The following is an 18,583-nucleotide window of genomic DNA, read 5'->3' as shown; positions in this document are numbered from 1 at the left end:
GTTGCCAACTTCGATGATGAAGACATTTCTTCCAAGCCCTCGTCCTCTTCGTCATTGGCCGGGAGACTTTTTACAAGATTTTCAGAAGTTGGGCGTCAAAGAAATTTATGACTGGATACATGTGTGATCTTATTTCCAATAGCCATCACTTTCTACATAACTTGGTGGTGTATTCACTTTGTGGATGGCTTCTTCTCTCCAATATATGCTCAGCTAGGAATCAACATTTTCGGCTAGGGATTTGTCACTTCCATTACATCCATATTTTTGGTTGGGGTTTTCATGTCATCATGGCTAGGTGCATTTGTTTTGGGTCTTGGTGAGTGGTTTATCAAACAAAAATGCCATTATTCATTCGCCATATCTATAACACCTCCAAGCAGATGAGTTCTGCAGGCCATATCCCCAAAGGCCAAATCAAAACATGAAAGCCTTCAAGGAAGTGGCCATCATATGGCATCCACGTATTGGAGAATATGCGTTTGGGTTCATTACTTAATAACTTACCCTTCAAAACTTGGATGGGGGTAAAGAATTGTGTTGTGTTTATGTTCCCAACAACCAAATTGATCTCAAAACCCACATTTCACCACATAACTATGAACCTGACACCCAACATTCAATCCTCTTAAACCTACACACCCACAAAGAACATTGCCTAATATGAACTCATCCGGCGAAAACTCAATGCTCATGCATCTCTGAAAATACCCCAGATGTAATTATCAAAGAGTTGAGTTGCGCAAAATATATGTGGTCTTCAGTGGCCTCAGGTTTAGGGAATAGATTGGTTATTGGTTTTGGGGTATGTTTGAGTGAAGAAATGGATGATCGGGAAGTGGAGTTTGTGATGAATTATAATTGTGAGTGAGGGACAAGAGAGAGAATTCTAGGGCTGGGCTTCAATGGAGAGAGACAATCTTCTTAAAAAAAAATATGAAAAAAATAAAGAGGGTAGGAAAATAGGAAAAAAAATTATTAAAATATTGAAAGGACGAAAGTACCCTTAATCTGGTAGTTGCTTTAACGGAACTAACAATTACATATACCATTATTAGGTTGGGGTAAAAACGTAAGATATCATTTTAAAGTTTATAAAAATTAAGATACCAAAAGTTAGATTCTATAAAAGATATGACATTGTTTGGACAATTTTTTCTGATTAAAAACATATAGAAAATATAAAGTGTGTGAATCTATGATGTGGCAATTGACACATCATTTAGTATTCAAAAAATCTGATAGAAATTTTTGGAATCCCTAACATCACTCAAAAAAAAAAGAAAAAAAAAGCGTGTGTTATGAAACATTAAAAGTATGAGTCGTGTGTCACGATCCTAACGGCTCCAGTTTTTGGTTCTTTAGCAAACCAACGGCCGTGACTTACATCGGTTAGTATCGAGTGGTTAATATTGCCGGAGCATAATCCTGAGTCTGCTCTACTCCCAATCAAAACTTTACACGTGGAATAAAACAGACGACTTTGACATTAATTAGCAAACCCATCCCACCCGAGCTTCTTCTTCACAGATAAAAAGAGAGAGTCTAGCTATCTGGGTATTTCCTTTTTGTTTTGATCAACTCTGTGTGTGTTGGAAACCAAAAACAAACCCGGTTCGGTTTTATTTCCTGGTCGAATATAGTTATAGGGTAATTTTGTTTTATAATTTTGATTTTATATATTTTTCATATTTTCTGAAAGTAAATAAAAATTTCGGATCTGGGGAAAAGAGGGAGAGAGAGAATGATGGGGGGTAATCATTCAGCGATTCTGATTTGGGTTTTTGTTGTTTTGCCTTTTTGAATTTTATAATTAATTTAATGTTTCTTCGAATCTGACCACGCCATGAGGAAGAAGCTCGATACTCGTTTCCCTGCTGTAAGTCTCCCTTTTCTCTTCTTCTTCTTCTTACTTGTTTCGCAATCATCCATTTCACAAAACTCGGAAATGTTTGAATTGAATTTGGTTCAAGTTTAATTTTTGATTTGTGGGTAGGAATTGGTTTTGGATTTTGGTTTAGGGTTAAAAGTCAATTGGGATATAGAGTGAATTGTAATGTTGATATGTGATAATCTGATCTGGTTTTGTTGCTATTTACTTCTGGATGGGAATTTTGGATTATTTGTCGTGAAAATAAAAGGAAAGGATGGGTTTCCACTTCCTTATTTAGTGTGTAACCCTTACTGTATATGAGTTGGTGGACAAGAATTGGAATTGTGTGTATAGATCTTATGCATGATAGACTTTTGGAAAGAAAAAAAAAACAAACATATTAGATGCTTGGCGGTTGTAAAGGTCGTGATGGGAAGTGGATATGTATTTGGTAATTTGTGCAGCGTTATTATTTATTAACAGTTAGAATGCTTCCTATTGTTTGGAGGCCGAGATTGTACCTCTGTCTAAAGTTTTTGGAATCAATGCTGTGTAACGTTTTGCATGGTATATGATGTGGGAAAATGTCGAAATGTGAACGAACTGAACTTCCTTATATGCATAAGGTTGTTTCCGAAACATGCTCTTTGGTTGGTGTTAGCAGGTGATGCTGTCACCGACTAGTTCTTCAATTTGTGCTTCTGCCTTCTGAAGCCCACTGATTTTTGTGGTGCTTCACCGAAGCAATAGGAAATATAGCATTTGTAGGAAAAGTGGAGAGACAGAGAGAGATAGAGTTCGTCTTCTCTTAGAGACATAACAATGAAGCATTTGCTTCTGTCATCACATATTGCCCACCAATTAGCTAGCTTCTACCAACTTTCTATTTCCTCAAATTGTTATTAAGGGCGACATCCTTGATCCTTCCTTAATGTGTGGTGTTCGATACTATACAGCCAAAGAGCTGTCTGGCTTCCAAGACTTCAAGTGGCAAAAGTGTCATCATATTCTTTATAGGTTTTCTTTAATTAATTTCTTTTTATCAATTGGCACTTCCTTTGAGATGGCTGTCGATGTTTATGTTTTCAAATGGCGAGAGGAGTCCTCCTTTAGGCTTGACAGGAAGTATTTATATTCCCTAGGGTGACCCAAGTGTGCTCTAACAATTCAGATTCTTGTGTTGCATATGGGTGGGACAAATGTGTTTGCTGTAGAAATAGAGGTGTGGTGCTGGAGTAATATGATGTGTTAGGGGTCTTATGGGGTGTGGGTGTAGAGGAATATGAGGATTTTGCAGGGTGCAATGGATGAAGAGTTGGATATTTTTGAGGGAGAGAGAGTTCATTATTGGGGTTCAGTTGTTCTGAAACTTGCGGTTATTCTGATGTTGAGCAGTTAGTCCTTTCATAAAATTTAGGTTTGGTACAGATCACTCACATCTGTTTGTGAATTAATAATACTGTTCATTTCCCAAATTGACAGAGTTACATGCTTTAAGTAGACTGTAGAGACCCACAAGAACCTTCTAGTCACCCTTTACAAGACATAAGTTAAATATCAGCATTAGTGACCCAAATTGTCAACCAAGCATGACTTGACTCCTAATTAAATGACACATTGATCAAACCTTTAAACCCTTGTAGGAACATCTTTGAAAACTGCTATGACAGTTATGATTGAATCAAGCTAAATCCCACCAGGGCTGCTGTACCCTCATCCCACCAGGTCAAAATATTGGGCTGAGCTTGCAACCTCTTGGTAGTCTATTTACGAACTTTGACATGGTGTGGTTGCTGTCCTATTCCATGCAATAGCGATATGATTGAAATACTTTAGTGTTAATTGTTTTTTGGAGGGACTTCCTGTCCCATGTATTGTATTGATTCTTTTTTACTGACAGTTCCTATCAAAATAGGTACATGTTTTCTTATGCTTCCTTTGGTGAAAGGTTTCGTTTATTGAAATTTTAGGGTGGAATTATTCAGTGGTAGCAGCGACTTGTTTTTAGTTTGCTTTTTAAAGTTTTACATCATCTTGCCCTTCTAATTTGTGAGGCCTTGTTATATAGCTTAATCTAATACAAAGTTTAACTTTTGCAGGCCCGGATTAAAAAAATTATGCAAGCTGATGAGGATGTTGGCAAGATAGCATTGGCAGTGCCCGTTTTAGTTTGTGAGTTGCTCTGATTTTTTAGCATGCGGGGTTCTTTTTTCATTTTAGACTATTTGTTTTTTGTGTTGCTTATAGTTTGCTTCTTGAATGTTGATGCAGCTAAAGCATTAGAGTTATTTTTACAAGACCTTTGTGACCGTACATACGAAATAACTCTCCAAAGAGGAGCTAAAACCATGAATTCAGTGCATCTGTAAGTGAAAGATTAAGCTATTCTTTTTCTTTATTCTTCTATTCGGATAATTAACAGACAATTCTAAAGGAAAAAAGATACATTGTCTATGAATGAACTGTCTACCCAATGTGCTCTAGTAAAGTTATTGGCACCTAATAGTTGAACTCCAATACATCAAACTCATAATTAAAAAGCTAAAGGTGTGAAAAGTCTATCGCTTTATCATTTTTTTTTTCTTTTCTTCTGATGTTCTAATAGCTTATATTTATCACCTGAAGCATCTTATCATAATTGTACTAAGAACTGTTAAGCAACATTGCACCTGAATCAAATCTAAAATATCGTGTGGGTCCACCTATTTGTAGCCAAATCTAAGTTATCTAGTTTATATATAGATATAGTTAGTACAATGAACAAGTGATATAGTTTTTCAGCTTTATGGTCATGTGTATACCTGGAAGAAAATAATTAAAAGGATATGCACTTGCCTTGTATAAGTTCCTATCATTTTATTATCATGTGTAATATTTGAGTTTTGTTTTCATTAAGTCTTCATAACTAATTACGCTACCTCGATTGCAGAAAACATTGTGTACAGAGCTATAATGTGTTTGATTTTCTAAGAGAAATTGTCAGTAGAGTGCCTGACTATGGTCATGGTCATTCTGATGCTGCTGCTAGTGCTGATGATCGAGCCATCACAAAGAGAAGGTATAGTTCATCTACTTTGTTATTCACCTTCGATATATCTTAATAGATGCAGTTGTGGAGTCTACTCTTCTATTTTGTTTTTTGTTTTTTGGGAAAACTATTGAATCTATTTTGCTTCTTTCTCAGAAAACCACCAGGTGATGAATGCATTGACAGTGACGAGGAGTTGAAGAGGAGCAAGATGGTAACTTATAACTCCCATACTTCGTTCTTTTTATCTTTTTAAGATTCCATAGATCAACATGCCAAGTTTGTGAGCTCTTCCTTTTATAAGTTTTTGTTGGTGGTTAATGTGACTTCCGAGTTACCAAGTTCTCTTTGAATCTTTGATTATTGTGAACTATTATTTTTTTTTTTTTTTTTCTCATGATTGGAAGAAGTTTGACCGCTATATCATTTGTTTTGGCTTCTTTAGGAAATATGAATATCTGTAAATGAGTTTTGCTACCTGGGTTGATTTATCTGATATTGCATGTAAGTTTATTGTTAAGAATTCAACTGATGGCAGAATCTTCTCTTTACTTCCTGCAGCTTGAGGTAAGCCATGGAAGCAGCAGTGGCAGGGGAAGAGGACGGGGTCGAGGGCGAGGCCGTGGACGTGGTGCTCGAACAACTGAAAGAGAGCCTGTGCATCATGAGACTGAATCTGAACCCTGCACATCTCTTCAGCAGAGCAGCAAACTGAATGTAAACCCTGCCATGGTGGTGGATGATGTTTCCGAGTCAAAGGATTTATTGAAGGAAAATGTCGGTGTCCCTGATGAATCTGATCCGACAGTTCGAAATTTTGACTTGAATGCTGATGTGCATGAAAAGGAGGACACAAAAGCTGCAGCGGCAGCAGCCCAAGCCTCATCCGCTGCACCTACTTCTGAGACTAAACATGAAGAATATCCAGGATGGTCTCTTTCAGACGTCGACAAAATGGCCATTGACCCTCTTCAACTTGCACAGCTGAGCAAAAGGCTGGACGAGGATGAGGAAGACTATGATGAAGAGGGCTAACCTTCCCTTGATGGGTTCTCATTACCCCAAAATAAGCTACTAAGATCAAATTATCAATGGGAGGCACATGGAGGAAAGTTCAAATAAAAGTATACAAAAGCTTTGGATGGTGACTTATTCATTGGAGATGAAATGGCCTATGCACTAGTGTTGATGAGGACTTGGAAGTTCTTTTCCTATAGCATTTGCTAACATCCATTTCCAGAGGTAGCTTTTGCTGACAGTGGCAGAGAGGTTAGCCTCTGCACTTTAACTCTTTGAGCAGTGTATGAGGAATATGGCACCCTTAGATAGTGGTGGATTGCCCTTTTTTTTTAAAAAAGAATTTAATGTTTGTTTTAGAATGTGGTACAATATGTAATACAGCTCACAGTTATCTTCTGGAAGTATTAGTTTACGGTAGGCCTTTGATTAATCTAACCTCTGGTGGATTTCTGTCTCTTGGTGTTTTACCTGCTAAAAGGTTCTAGAACACGTTTCATATAGTACGAGGTTTACTGGTATTTTTAGTGAAATTGGATGGTGCAGTGATGCTCAATTGAGTGAATTCTCTGTGTTCATAACATTGTGTGCTGTTTCGTTGCCGATTTAAGTTGTGTGCATTTGCGCCATGCAAGTGATGACTTTGTCTACTGAGCTGAACTTCGATGAGAGTTCCAACTGCAACTAGCGCCGGAACACCACTATTTGCATATCTTGTAGGGCAATTGGTCATAACATTTCTTCCTACCCATCTGCTGCTGCCATGTATACCAGAAACGATCGTATTGCACATCAGCACATCCATGCACCGTGAATGACAGAGTTGAAGTTTAGTGATCAAAGTGGCAAATGAGTAAAGCAGAAAACATATGACGTATAGTTAAAGAGATAATCACAGAATAGACAATTTGTAATGGAACACCAAAAATCCAACAGGAAACAGGTTTCTGAGTCGTCTTCATCACCCACTATTGGCTTGTGTTCTGGATATAGGCCAGGCTTTGGAGGCATTTGAAGACGTTCAATATCTCCTTCAAGCATCTCTACCGCTTTGTTCATTGAATTAGGAGGATCACTAGGCTTCATTTGGATGCACAATAATGCCACGATGATCGTCTTTTTTATTATCAACTTTTCCTCCTCAGTGACATCTCCTATGTCCATCTCATTTCCTTCATTGAATTGGTCATTGACCCAAGAAGGAAAGTAAATTTGGCTCGAATGGGTTGCGCCTGCATTCAAGTTTTTCCTTCTTCCTGCAATTTCCATCCATCAGCAACATTCCAAAACTGTAGATGTCAGCTTTGTTCGAGATACCCCCCTATATTTTTGTAATACAATTCTGGAGCCATGTATCCAAGGGTTCCTCTTTTTTTTTTTGGGTCAAAATCCAAGGGTTCCTCTTGCAGCAGTCATTTTTAGACTACTATCATCTGATGGACATAATGTTGCTAGCCCAAAGTCAGAAATCTTTGGAACAAAGTTATCATGAAGAAGATTGTTGTGTGGCTTGATATCAAAATGCATAATTCTCATGTCAAATCCTTGATGTAAGTAGTTAATGCCATGAGCTACTCCAAGTGCAATTTGAAATGCTTCTCTGCAACTTAAATAGCTGATTCCTTCTTTAGGAAATGTGTTTATCTAGAAAGCCATTTGACATAAACTCATATACAAGAGCACGCTTTGATCCCTCAGCACAGTATCCAATCAGTTGCACCACATTTACATGATGAATCCTTCCTATTGTAGCAACTTCATTCATGAAATTGCCCATTAGCTTTGGACTTTTCCAACATCTCAACAGCAACAAGGCGACCGCTCCGAAGCTTGCCTTTATACACAGAGCCGTAATCTCCTCCCCCCAATTTCTTCTTAAATCCTTTTGCCATTTTCTTGATATCGGAGTAGGAGTACCTTATCGGTATAAGATTGTTGTTACCTCGTAAAAATTCTTCAATAAGGCCATACATTGATAAGTGGCATCTTTTGAACTTCAAGATTAAAAGCACAATCACACACGGAATTCCAAGTACAGATTTCGTCACAGTCCATGCAATCACTGAAAAGAAACAAAAAAATTCATAAGTGATTTTGTAAGGTGCTAGAACTACTGCTAAAAACAATTATTCAAAACTGTATGACTTTGTAACTGTTGGAAATAGTTATGTTCTGAAATCAAGATGTATGATCAAGGTTGCTTGTACAGAAAGAAATGGGAGAGCGCACATGGATATAGAATGAATGGAAGTTGCAGTAGTACTGCAAAGAAAAAAAGGAGAGAATAGTTGTTCCAAGAGTTGGTAATTGAACATGATTTTAAAACAAATGCATTGAGATAGTTCTCACCTGTTACATACTCCACAATATCAAAGATCTTGCCTGCAGAAATACATAATATCAAGCCGCTATCAACTCTATGAAGAAGTAAATGGAAAATAAAAGAAGTGTGGATATATAAGTAGTCAAGCTTGAGATGATAGCAGATAGGATGTTCTTTCATATCCTTACCACATTTTAACTGTTGGTTTCGATATCGACATAGCAACCCCCAAGTGAAAATATAACGTAGCCGGCAACCATGAAAGTTCAAAACCATAGAGCAGCTCATAGTGGATGTCTATGAAGGAAGTCAAGGAACTGTTCATGTCCTCTGTACCAATTAAGGATGATGTCAAGACCATCATGTGAATGTGGCATGAATCCCCCAAATCTGAGGCAATTAAGCTTCCAGTGTGAATAAAAGAATGGCCACTCATTGCGTTAATGCAAGGAACACTATCCACGTAGAGATAAGAATTCCCCGGCCGAGCTGCACAGGTCATGAACATTATAGGCCTTGACAGTTTAATGTACTCCCTATACCCTTCACGAGAAACATGCTATACGGATCCCCAACAGTGAAGTTATCCGCAGTCAACGAATAACGAAGGATGAAAGAGCAGTTGCCCTTAAGAACATTGGCATCTACCACTTGGATTGTGTAGTTTCCATAATTGATGGCAAGAACATGGTATGTAAAACAGTGAGATTGTTCTCACAAAACAGATTATACCTATAGGAACCACAAGTTTTTGGATCATGGTCTAGTCGAAAAGGGTAATTTATATTTCAGATGTCGCCACATGATGAAGGCTCACAATCATCCTTACCGTGGCAAGCTACATTGCATATACCAAGAACTAGAAGAACAATGCATGGTGCTGGAACGTGTAGAGTACTGACCTTGACCATAGCTAACAAAGATGAGAGTACTTGATGATTTGACTCGCCTCTTAATCTGATTTATCCTTGCTGCGGATTTTGTAAAGTAAAATCAAATTTCAGTGATGACCCTTAAGTTTAGTTCACTAAACGAACTCATTAAAAAGCTGTGAAGCATGTATAATAGTACATATTTTCGATGTGATTCATACAGATGTGTTAAACAACTTCAAGGAAAGCTTCAAGCAAGCTTTGGGTGAAGACATCAAGATTTTGATGAGAACCTTCACAGCGAGGTGTAGCAAGAGAAGATACTTGCTGAAGCTGCATTATTTAATTAGTGGACATCTGCTAAAGACCTCTTTGTCACATCTTGATCATCATCAAGCCAGAATTGTTGGCAACACATTGGGGAATCCTCAAAGCTTGGCATCATTCATGGCCAAGAACTTTTTTCATGGCCAAGCTGCATTATTCATGGCCAATACATGGTTAAATTTGCTAACAGAAGCAGCAAAAACAGATTTCAATGTGCTCCAGTCTCTGCACCAAAAGCAGCATTCATCAAATTCTTTTTTTGAAATACATAAAATTCTTACCATGATGCACTTGAAACAAATGTTTAAGCACCATTGAAAATTTTATTAACGAAACAACTTTGTTTTATAAGTCAGTGAATCAAATGGATGAAGATACAAGAAAAGTAAAGTGAAAAAAGCCGAGCCCCGAAAGAACTATGAACCAAATAGACATCCTAAAGAGCCGCACTAATGCATATTTATGCCATCTCTATATCAAGTCGTTTCCTCCAATCTCCACTACTCATCGGCGAGATGTGCAGCTGCCTGCAATTTCTGATACAAACTGCTTCTGCAATCTCCACTACTCATCCGTCACGCATCCACTTGAAGCTGTTTGTACATTCTTGATATACTGGAGATACAAAGATGATGTTATTTAAACACAAAGACAGCTATAACAAGAAGATGGTTGCACTAGGAAGTTTTTAACATACCTTGTACAAAACTCCACGGTTAGCCTTGTATGGAGGTGCAACCCAGTTCTTTCTCCGAGTATCCATCTCTTGATCTGTTAACTGAACATCCAATCTTCTCTTCTCGACATCAACAGTGATGATGTCCCCATTTTCAATCAATCCGATAGGGCCACCTTCCTGAAAACCATATGAAACGCATCCCATCAGTTGCAGAAACTATCTTTACTTATGATACCAAGACGAGTACAATCTAACTATATGAAAAGAAGTTAAAATAACCTGTGCTTCAGGACATATGTGTCCCACAACAAATCCATGTGAACCTCCCGAAAACCTACCATCGGTCAACAATGCTGTGTCCTGCGACTCAAAAGCAATACCAAAAGAACCATATCAACAAAAAAAATAAATAAATATCACAATCCGAAAGAGAACCTAATAGTAAGTAATGAAGTCAAATCACCATCTTTGGACATAAAATAAAGCAACCGAACACACTTCATTTGATGAAAATACATTTTAAAGTTAACTTAAAACTAATCAAAAACTAAATGTTTACTATAAAATAAGTGCACCTTCCCAAGACCTGCACCCATTATTGCACTGGTAGGTGTTAACATTTCAGGCATGCCTGGTCCTCCCTTTGGCCCCTCTCCTCTAATAACAATTACTTTTCCCTGAAATGTAATAGATACACAAATTAGGCACGGCACATGTGAGATCAATCAAAAACACCTATCAGTTTAAAGTCGTCACGAGAAGTTGCATGACGCAAAAAATAGAATAAAAAAAAGAAATGCCTCCCAATGTTAAGCAACAAGTCTTAGATCAGGGTTTTCCAATTCAAAGTTTGTCAAGAGATCATTGCTAGAAACAGTTGAAGTCATCAAACAAGAAATGACCTTGAAATTCATTGGATTCTCGGTGATAGCTTCAAGCATAGCCTCCTCCCCTTCAAAGACAAGCGCAGGACCTGAAGTATTTTAATAAATGAATCATCAGCTTAGGGACTTTCAATAAAAGAACAAAAAAGTTCAGGAGAATGAAGAGCAATGTGAAACCAAAAAACACAAAATAAAAGCAATACCAGAGAAATATAGTCCTTCTTTCCCTGTAATTTTTGCTACAGAACCCTTTGGTGCCAGATTTCCATATAATACTTGGAGGTGACCTGTTTTCTTGATAGGATTTTCCAAGGGTCTTATTATATCCTGAATGATGAGAGAAAAAAAAGCACGAGAAACATTAAAAGCTGGCTTCAAACACATGATTTATGAAGAGTAAACAATGGCAATATATCAGATGGTGAAATTATTTTATGGTTAGAAATCAAACCTGCCCGGCAGACAAGGGAAGGAAACTTTTAGCATTCTCAGCAAGTGTCTTCCCAGTTACTAAAGGAAAAATAATAATATCATTATGTTAATCTAAGTAGTGGTTTCCAAATCACGTGAACAGTACGTACCAGTTATACAATCCCCATGTAAAAGATCATTCTCCAATAGGTAGCGAAGAACAGCTGGTGTTCCTCCAATCTATTAACAGAATTAGTCAATACTTGATGATCATGAGAAACAATAAATAATGAGAGTTCTTCAAGAAAAATGTCATTTACATGATTTGTACCACATCTAGCATGCACCAATAAATAAAAAATTAGTAAAAGAAATCACTAGAATTTAGACCTTGTGTACATCCTCCATGACATACTTGCCACTAGGCTTAAGATCTGCTAGAAATGGAATCTTATCGCTGACTCTCTGAAAATCATCTAGTGTTAACTCAAGGCCCACAGACCTGTTAAGAATCTAGTCAGTAAATCATTTTCATTCTGAAAATTATTAGCATCGGAGGGTGGTTTCTCACCTGGCAATAGCAATTAAGTGTAACACGGCATTGGTAGACCCACCCAATGCCATGACAGTAACCATAGCGTTATGTAGCGATTTTGGAGTAATAATATCTCGCGGTTTCAAATCCATTTTTAATAATCTCAGCAGATATTCCCCAGCCAAGCGACACTCGTCCAACTTTAACGGATCTTCAGCAGGTGTCGACGAGCTTAAGAGAAAAGGAAAAAAAAAAAAAAACAATGAGAGCTAGCGGTCACAAACTTCAAATAGAGTTTCTTTTTGTACCCTCATTTGTATTCAGAATAGTGGAGACATCTCTACCTGTAAGGTATGGACATTCCTAAAGCTTCGATTGCACAAGCCATTGTATTAGCCGTATACATTCCACCACAAGCCCCAGCGCCAGGACAGGAGTTACGAACAACTTCCTTTCTATGTTCATCACTAATGGATCCGCTTACATACTCTCCATAAATCTAACATCAACAAGATAGATAAATTAAAGTACTAAACATCTCAACTATTCCTTGTAAACAATTTCTAATGCTTCAAATTAGAGTATTTATTTTTGAATGCAATGAATATTCATCTCAGAAGATATTAGATGTAGAAGTAGGTAAGGAGGACATGTGTATACATGCTAATCCTATACACCAAGTAACAAGCCCAACACCAAAATCTAACCACAAATACAAAAAGCATACCTGAAAGGCGGATACGATATCGTAAGTATTGCCTTGGAAATGCCCAGGCTGCAAGAAAACAGAAAGAAAATAATTAAAGCATAATAAATTATTTCTAAAAGATAGACAATGTAATAACCCGGTTCAACTTTGACTTCAGTCACCAAATCCCAATCATCCTAAGCACGTAGTAAAAAGAAAAAGAAATAATTCGAAAGTTTGTTGATGAAGTAACAAAAGGGGAAACAATATCAATTTCACTCATTTTATTAAGGCCAACCTAATCATTTCAAACATATTGAAAGAGAAAAGGAATGATTACTAATCATAAAAATAAACACCTGAAAAAAACAGATAATCAGAAAGGAAAGGCAAGTATACTCCTAGCTCCCATTTTCACTAATCAAATAGAGATGTCCAACCTTGATAGTTCCACCATAAATCATGATACTCGGTCGGTTGATCCGGCCCATTGCCATAATAGTCCCCGGCATCTGCAAAAACAAATGACACAGCACCAAACACTAATAATTCCTAACTGAAATCAAACTGAGTCAAAGAAATGAAACTAAGCAACTTAACAATGGGGGCTCACATTCTTGTCACAGCCAGGAATGGAGATATTGCCGTCGTACCACTGCGCCCCCATAACAGTCTCAATGCTGTCAGCAATCAAATCCCTAGACTGCAAGCTGTAGCACATGCCCCTAGTCCCCATGGAAATAGCATCGCTGACGCCGACGGTGTTGAACCGGAACCCTACCATTCCGGCGCCCTGGACGCCTTCCTTGACGGCCTCCGACAACCCCAGGAGGTGCATGTTGCAAGTGTTGCCTTCGTACCAGACGGAGGATATGCCGATTTGGGGCTTGGTCATGTCGGCGTCGGAGAGCCCCACGCCGTGGAGAATGGCCTGAGAGCCGCCCTGGGATTTAGGCTCGGTGATGCGGGAGCTGTACTTGTTGAGCTTGGTCTCGTCGGCGGCGACGGCATTGGCGGCGGATTGGGCGGAGGCGCGGACGGAGAAGAAGGGAGGAGGCTTGGTGCTGCGGCGCGGCGGAGGAGGCGGGCGGAGAAGGAAGGTGGAAGTAGAGGTGGTTGGGGATAAGAGAGCGCCTTGCATGACGACTAGGCAGAGTGGCGGAGCTGGTGGTCTACGAGGTCTTTGGTTTGTTTGACGGAATGATGAAGAAGAACAAGAAAGGGTTTTAGGAAGGGGATTGGGGCTAGTTATAGTGTGGAACTGTGGATGATGCTATGGAACCACATGATGGACTGCCACGTCATCTATACAGAATCCCACGGTGAGGATTTATTTCTACTTCTTTTTTTTGGTTACAAGAGGCGCACAAAGGCCCAAGAAAAAGAAACAAAAAGAAACTAAGGAGCATTAGAATTCCCAGCTCATCTAAGTAAGCAGCAGTGGCATGAATAGGAGGTTCTTCAAAAATGGTAATACCAGGCGCATGGTCAATACTCATCTTGGCCAAGGAATCAGCAAGCATGTTACACTCTCTGAAAATATGAAAAAATTTAAAATTCTCCATGGTGGAGACAAAGTGATGGCAGCCAGCAATTAAAAATCCAAGGGGATGTAGAAACATATCAGTTCTTTGCATCAAGTTTATAAGAATAGCAGAATCTGATTCTATATCCAAATTAGAAATACTGAGGTTGTTTGCGATCTTAAGACCATAACAGAGGCCCAGGCTTTTTTATAATAGACCATAACGATCTTACACAATATTTTTGTAATATTTTGAGTTTTTCTATTTTATATTTTTTGTCGAACATTTGCTTGGGGGCCTCAAATATATTCTTGCCTTGAGCCTTTATGGCCACAATGCCGGCCCTAGGAATTGGACGGAGAAGCTGTTTGACCTAAAAACAGCTCTATATTCCCCAAATATGAGAAGTTCAAGAAAATGAGGAAGTTGATAAAGATACTCTTAGAAGACAACTTCAATCCAAAGATCTCTAACTTTGGTCTTGCAAATATGCTCCAAGCATCGTTGTGCAGTTCCCAGCACTGCGCTACATTGCGCCAGAAGAATTTTTAAGGAACTTTCGTAATGCACTGTCAATGTCAGGTGTTCATAGTTTTGAATGTTATTACTTCAATGGTAGGAGGCAGGAAACATGTTGACGTAACAGAAGTTCCGCAAAATTATCTTCTGGAACACGGAGATGGCCAGAAAGTATGTTTGAGATGGAATTTTTTTCCAATCCTTCATATTCTTTTTAAGTTTTCTGTCCATTTATATAGGCAGGAAGACTCATTATTGGGGCACTGAGCATATACACTGGTTACCCGTCCTTAGTGAACCATTTGCCAACCAAAGATAAAGGATTTGGTCCTAACGATATCTCTACTTTAAAGTAAAAATAAATATGGATTTGCATTGTCAACTGAGTAAAGATAAGAAAATTTTGATAGGTTCTCAATTCTGGACATGGTAGAATAACTCCTGATAAGGTTTACTGGTTTAGGGTCATTTCGCACTTGTGTATACCCAACTGTCTCTACACCACAGCCACTGGCTACCAAGCCTACCATCTCTGCATGAATGCATCTTAGATAAGATGTCTTACTGACTCTTACATCAATAAATAGGCCGAAAGACATAGAAATAGGAATGATCATTGATATGATTAGGAAACGAAAGTACACAACAACACCTTAGTAACTAGTGTTTGTATCAACAGAGATAAGAAATACTAACAGCAACATAGCATATTTACACCCAATTCATAGAAGATTGATATACTACAAACCCATATATTCAGAAAGTTGAGAGGCTCCATCTGACTGAGATTGAAGGTACCTTCATTATTCGTATGCACTTACACTTCTTTGCTCCCCTGACCTCTAGAAGCATCTTAAACTTTGCAAGACCATCTATTGCCTGCCCTCGCAAATTGAACATAAACATGTATAAGTACAGAACAATTGGAGTTCAGGATACCAAAGTCGATTAAAAAATTTGATGATCAACCAAAACCATGTTATCTTTTACATAAATTATCAAATTCTTCATCAATAGCTTATCACCCTAATCTTAAGACCACCATTTAACACTGAAATTCCTCAAATCCACATTTTCCCAAATCAAATGCTTCAATCAACACAAAGATAATAAAGTTATACCTGAAAAGCAAACTAGACGTCAGCAACGGGTTTGAATTCCTGGACTTCCTTGAAGTTGAGCCACGGCTTAACCCAGACCTTGGCCTCAAAGAGCTTCTTCTGGCCCCCATCGGTCGCCTCAATAGTCAAATAGTACACAGTCCCCGAAACCACTTGTTCCTTGGTCTTCACAACCCTCACAAACTCAAGCAGAGCATTCTGCACATCAAATTCGACTCGTTTGGATCCAGAAAACAAAACAAAAATTACGTCAAAAACTGAATGAAATCGAAAGCGTGTTTTGAGTTTGACCTCCTTCTTGTTGTGCTCTTGGACGGCGAAGCGAGCGAGCTCGTCGGTCTCGAGGCTGTTCTGGCTGCCTTGGGATTCGTGGACTCCTCCGAGGACGGCGGCCATTTTTTCCGGTGAGAAATAGAGAGAGAGAGTTGACGAAGGAAGCTGAATTGAGAGAGAGAGAGATTGGAATCGGTGAATGTGGATGAACGCGAATGAGGAGGTGGCTTTATGGGTTTTGGGTTTGACTCGTCCACGTTTCAAAAGCGGGAATCTCTCTCTTCTCGCCTATATCCACCCTACACGTGTCCCTTTTCTTCACCTGTCACTTTATTCTAAGGAAAAAAAAAAAAATCTATAAAACTTCTAGACAAATTAGAAGCTCATTTCCAAAGTTAGAATCATTGTCAATGTTTTTAGGGTTTAGGGTTTTAAGGAATCGAGCTTGGCGGGAGGACCCAGAATTTCAGTCACTGCAAAGCAAGATTTCAAGCTGTTCCGAGGTGTGATTTCTAATCCCTAACTCATTGTATTGTAGAGTCTGTAGAAAGAGGTACCCTGCACTTATTTCCCTGAATTTTGAGAGAAAATATGAACCTGATTGGGTGCTTGACAATGAGAATGTTACTGTATACAAGTGTATATGCGAAAATTATCTCGGGTGTTTGGTAACTGGTAGTCAAGTAGGGTCGGAGAAACCAATATCGACTGTTTATCACATGAAATGGCAATCTCGTGTTGTTTTGTACTCCGTTTGTTGTGCTATTTTGGAGATATATTGGAAGCTTTTAGATAGGGAGAGTTGCAACTTCTGAAAGAGATGCCTAGTTACTTTATGATTACGGTGAAGAGATAATCTTAGGTTTATACAGAATGTTATGTCATGGTAACTGAATTTCTACTTTCAGTGTTTAACTAGATCAGTGCTTGTAATGTGGATTGTGGTATAGATCTTTTTGTTGTTGATGTTGTTGTGAAGTTTCTATCTTTACTGTTTGTTTGAGAGAGGTCTCCTTCCCGAGATCTGAGAAATTGATAGGCTATGTGAGAATCACTCAAGCTAAATAATTCTATTCTCTACTACTCTACTAGTCTGTACAATGGATGAACAAAAAGAATAGCTTTTGGTTTTTGCACTGTCTTGCCGCAATAAAAAAAAAAATTTACTAAAAGTACATATTAAGTAAATCACACTCTTGAGGAGGGGGTATAGTGTGGTACATTAGCTAGGAAGATCCTCATATAATATGGGAAATCCTATTAATACTCAAAAAATAAGCTCGTAAAATATAGAGAAATTGATTCACCTGATTGGAGCTTGTAATCCGTTAAACTTTAGAGAGCTGGATGGGCTTGCTGTTCAAGAAAATAATTATTTTGTTGCCAAGGATTAAGTGCATTCCATTGCTCCACTAAAACATTAGAGGGTGAGACTTGAGAGAGGCGTAGAGAGACAGAATAGTGAAGGGAAACGTGGAATTGGAGGAGGAAGGACTAAGGTCTTAAGTCCAAGAAAGGTAGTCCTCCCTCTTACTCTTTCTCATCTTTTGGTATTGCTTGCATTTTGGGTTCGTGGCATTGTGTTGCATGCCGTTTTTCCTAAATTCAAATTGGCTTCTGGAGTTGGGAGAGTGAGTTCATTTTTGGGCTGAGTGTAGTTTTGATATATGAATTTGGCGTTGGAGTTTACTTTTGTGGGTGATTGTGTCTGCTGTGTTCATTTTCTTGCTTAATATTGGGAATAGATTCCTACTTACAGTTTCAGTGAAACTTTGTTCTGCAATTTTTATTTGGGTAGTGAGAATTGCGATTAGAGGAGCTCAATTTCTTTGATTGGGGTTGTGAAATTATTGTCGAATCTGTGAAATTCGAGTTCTATAGTAGAAAAGCTTACCTGGGTTGTGTGAGATTTTGATACTCTTGCTTATTGAAGAATTGGGGTTTTGGAGTTTGGACAGTGAGTTGAACTGGGTTGGGCTGTGTTCTGCCTGTTTCGGCCGCTGAATTGAATTCATATCTACCATCAAATTCAAACTGAAAGAGCCAAGCATAACATGTTAGTTCTGGAGCCTCAGCTTGTAGCTATTATTTCTTTATCATACAACCCCTTTTATGGGTTTGTGTTTACTCTTTTGTTTTCTATTCTCGATGAAGTAACGAGGGAATTGTAGATTAAACTAATGCATTTCTAAACAAAGATGACAAACAGCATAATATATATACATGATGAATATGTATGCAAGTATTATATTATTGATTAATAAAACGAAGAAAGCAAAAGTGAGCTATAAGCCTTGATATGCATTACTGCTAAGCTTTTTGAGGTCTTGAAATTGTTCTTCATGTATTCTTAAAGCCAAGATGGCAAGAACTCTAGAAAAACGATCTAGACCAACAAGGGTATATGTAGAGAAGAATATCTGTTCACTTTGATTGATTGGTGTTCTTTTTAATTTGGGTATTGGATGTGTCTAGGCCAGGTTGATGAGGAGTGGTGCTTACTTTTT

At 38.3% G+C, this 18,583-nt stretch overlaps 3 protein-coding genes and 1 pseudogene across 3 annotated transcripts; 1 reads left to right on the top strand and 3 right to left on the bottom strand.

Moving 5' to 3' along the window:
* The first annotated feature begins 1,579 nt into the window (after positions 1-1,579).
* LOC101315090 lies at positions 1,580-6,482 on the top strand. The gene is made up of 6 exons (XM_004307165.1): positions 1,580-1,879; positions 3,973-4,045; positions 4,145-4,238; positions 4,803-4,931; positions 5,058-5,115; positions 5,463-6,482. Exons 1-6 carry the CDS (start codon positions 1,847-1,849, stop codon positions 5,934-5,936), a joined length of 861 nt encoding a protein of 286 aa, XP_004307213.1. The 5' UTR covers positions 1,580-1,846; the 3' UTR covers positions 5,937-6,482.
* Positions 6,483-6,755: 273 nt separating this feature from the next.
* On the bottom strand, positions 6,756-8,677 carry LOC101305897 (annotated as a pseudogene).
* An 890-nt stretch (positions 8,678-9,567) lies between these two features.
* Positions 9,568-13,778, bottom strand: LOC101305611 (dihydroxy-acid dehydratase-like). The gene is made up of 14 exons (XM_004308625.1): positions 13,251-13,778; positions 13,078-13,149; positions 12,677-12,724; positions 12,294-12,448; positions 11,986-12,180; positions 11,805-11,916; positions 11,585-11,654; positions 11,455-11,513; positions 11,207-11,330; positions 11,022-11,092; positions 10,695-10,796; positions 10,399-10,479; positions 10,138-10,296; positions 9,568-10,055 (listed from the first exon to the last, which is right to left on the bottom strand). The coding sequence occupies exons 1-14, from the start codon at positions 13,776-13,778 to the stop codon at positions 10,005-10,007; spliced, it is 1,827 nt and encodes a 608-aa protein (XP_004308673.1). The 3' UTR covers positions 9,568-10,004.
* A 1,474-nt stretch (positions 13,779-15,252) lies between these two features.
* Positions 15,253-18,091, bottom strand: LOC101305318 (cysteine proteinase inhibitor 6-like). The gene is made up of 4 exons (XM_004308624.1): positions 17,971-18,091; positions 16,095-16,303; positions 15,804-16,001; positions 15,253-15,561 (listed from the first exon to the last, which is right to left on the bottom strand). The coding sequence occupies exons 1-3, from the start codon at positions 18,089-18,091 to the stop codon at positions 15,816-15,818; spliced, it is 516 nt and encodes a 171-aa protein (XP_004308672.1). The 3' UTR covers positions 15,253-15,561; positions 15,804-15,815.
* Positions 18,092-18,583: the final 492 nt, after the last annotated feature.

Source organism: Fragaria vesca, linkage group LG7 (assembly GCF_000184155.1).
Source record: "Fragaria vesca subsp. vesca linkage group LG7, FraVesHawaii_1.0, whole genome shotgun sequence".
Lineage (NCBI taxonomy): Eukaryota > Viridiplantae > Streptophyta > Magnoliopsida > Rosales > Rosaceae > Fragaria > Fragaria vesca.
The sequence above is the reverse complement of the archived record's forward strand: the minus strand, read 5'-3'. Positions and strand labels throughout refer to the sequence as shown.

What these genes read in the sequence shown, in the direction of transcription:
- LOC101315090 (XM_004307165.1), top strand. Translation starts at nt 1,847, where the DNA reads ATGAGGAAGAAGCTCGATACTCGTTTCCCTGCT. An exon ending in ACCATGAATTCAGTGCATCT is followed by an intron (nt 4,239 to 4,802) that starts GTAAGTGAAAGA and finishes CCTCGATTGCAG; the next exon opens with AAAACATTGTGTACAGAGCT. An exon ending in AGTTGAAGAGGAGCAAGATG is followed by an intron (nt 5,116 to 5,462) that starts GTAACTTATAAC and finishes TACTTCCTGCAG; the next exon opens with CTTGAGGTAAGCCATGGAAG.
- LOC101305611 (XM_004308625.1), bottom strand. Translation starts at nt 13,778, where the DNA reads ATGCAAGGCGCTCTCTTATCCCCAACCACCTCTACTTCCACCTTCCTT. An exon ending in TTTATGGTGGAACTATCAAG is followed by an intron (nt 12,725 to 13,077) that starts GTTGGACATCTC and finishes GTTTTCTTGCAG; the next exon opens with CCTGGGCATTTCCAAGGCAA. An exon ending in ATATCGTATCCGCCTTTCAG is followed by an intron (nt 12,449 to 12,676) that starts GTATGCTTTTTG and finishes TGTTGATGTTAG; the next exon opens with ATTTATGGAGAGTATGTAAG.
- LOC101305318 (XM_004308624.1), bottom strand. Translation starts at nt 18,091, where the DNA reads ATGAATTCAATTCAGCGGCCGAAACAGGCAGAACACAGCCCAACCCAG. An exon ending in CAAAATCTCACACAACCCAG is followed by an intron (nt 16,304 to 17,970) that starts GTAAGCTTTTCT and finishes AAACCCATAAAG; the next exon opens with CCACCTCCTCATTCGCGTTC. An exon ending in AAGAGCACAACAAGAAGGAG is followed by an intron (nt 16,002 to 16,094) that starts GTCAAACTCAAA and finishes TTTGATGTGCAG; the next exon opens with AATGCTCTGCTTGAGTTTGT.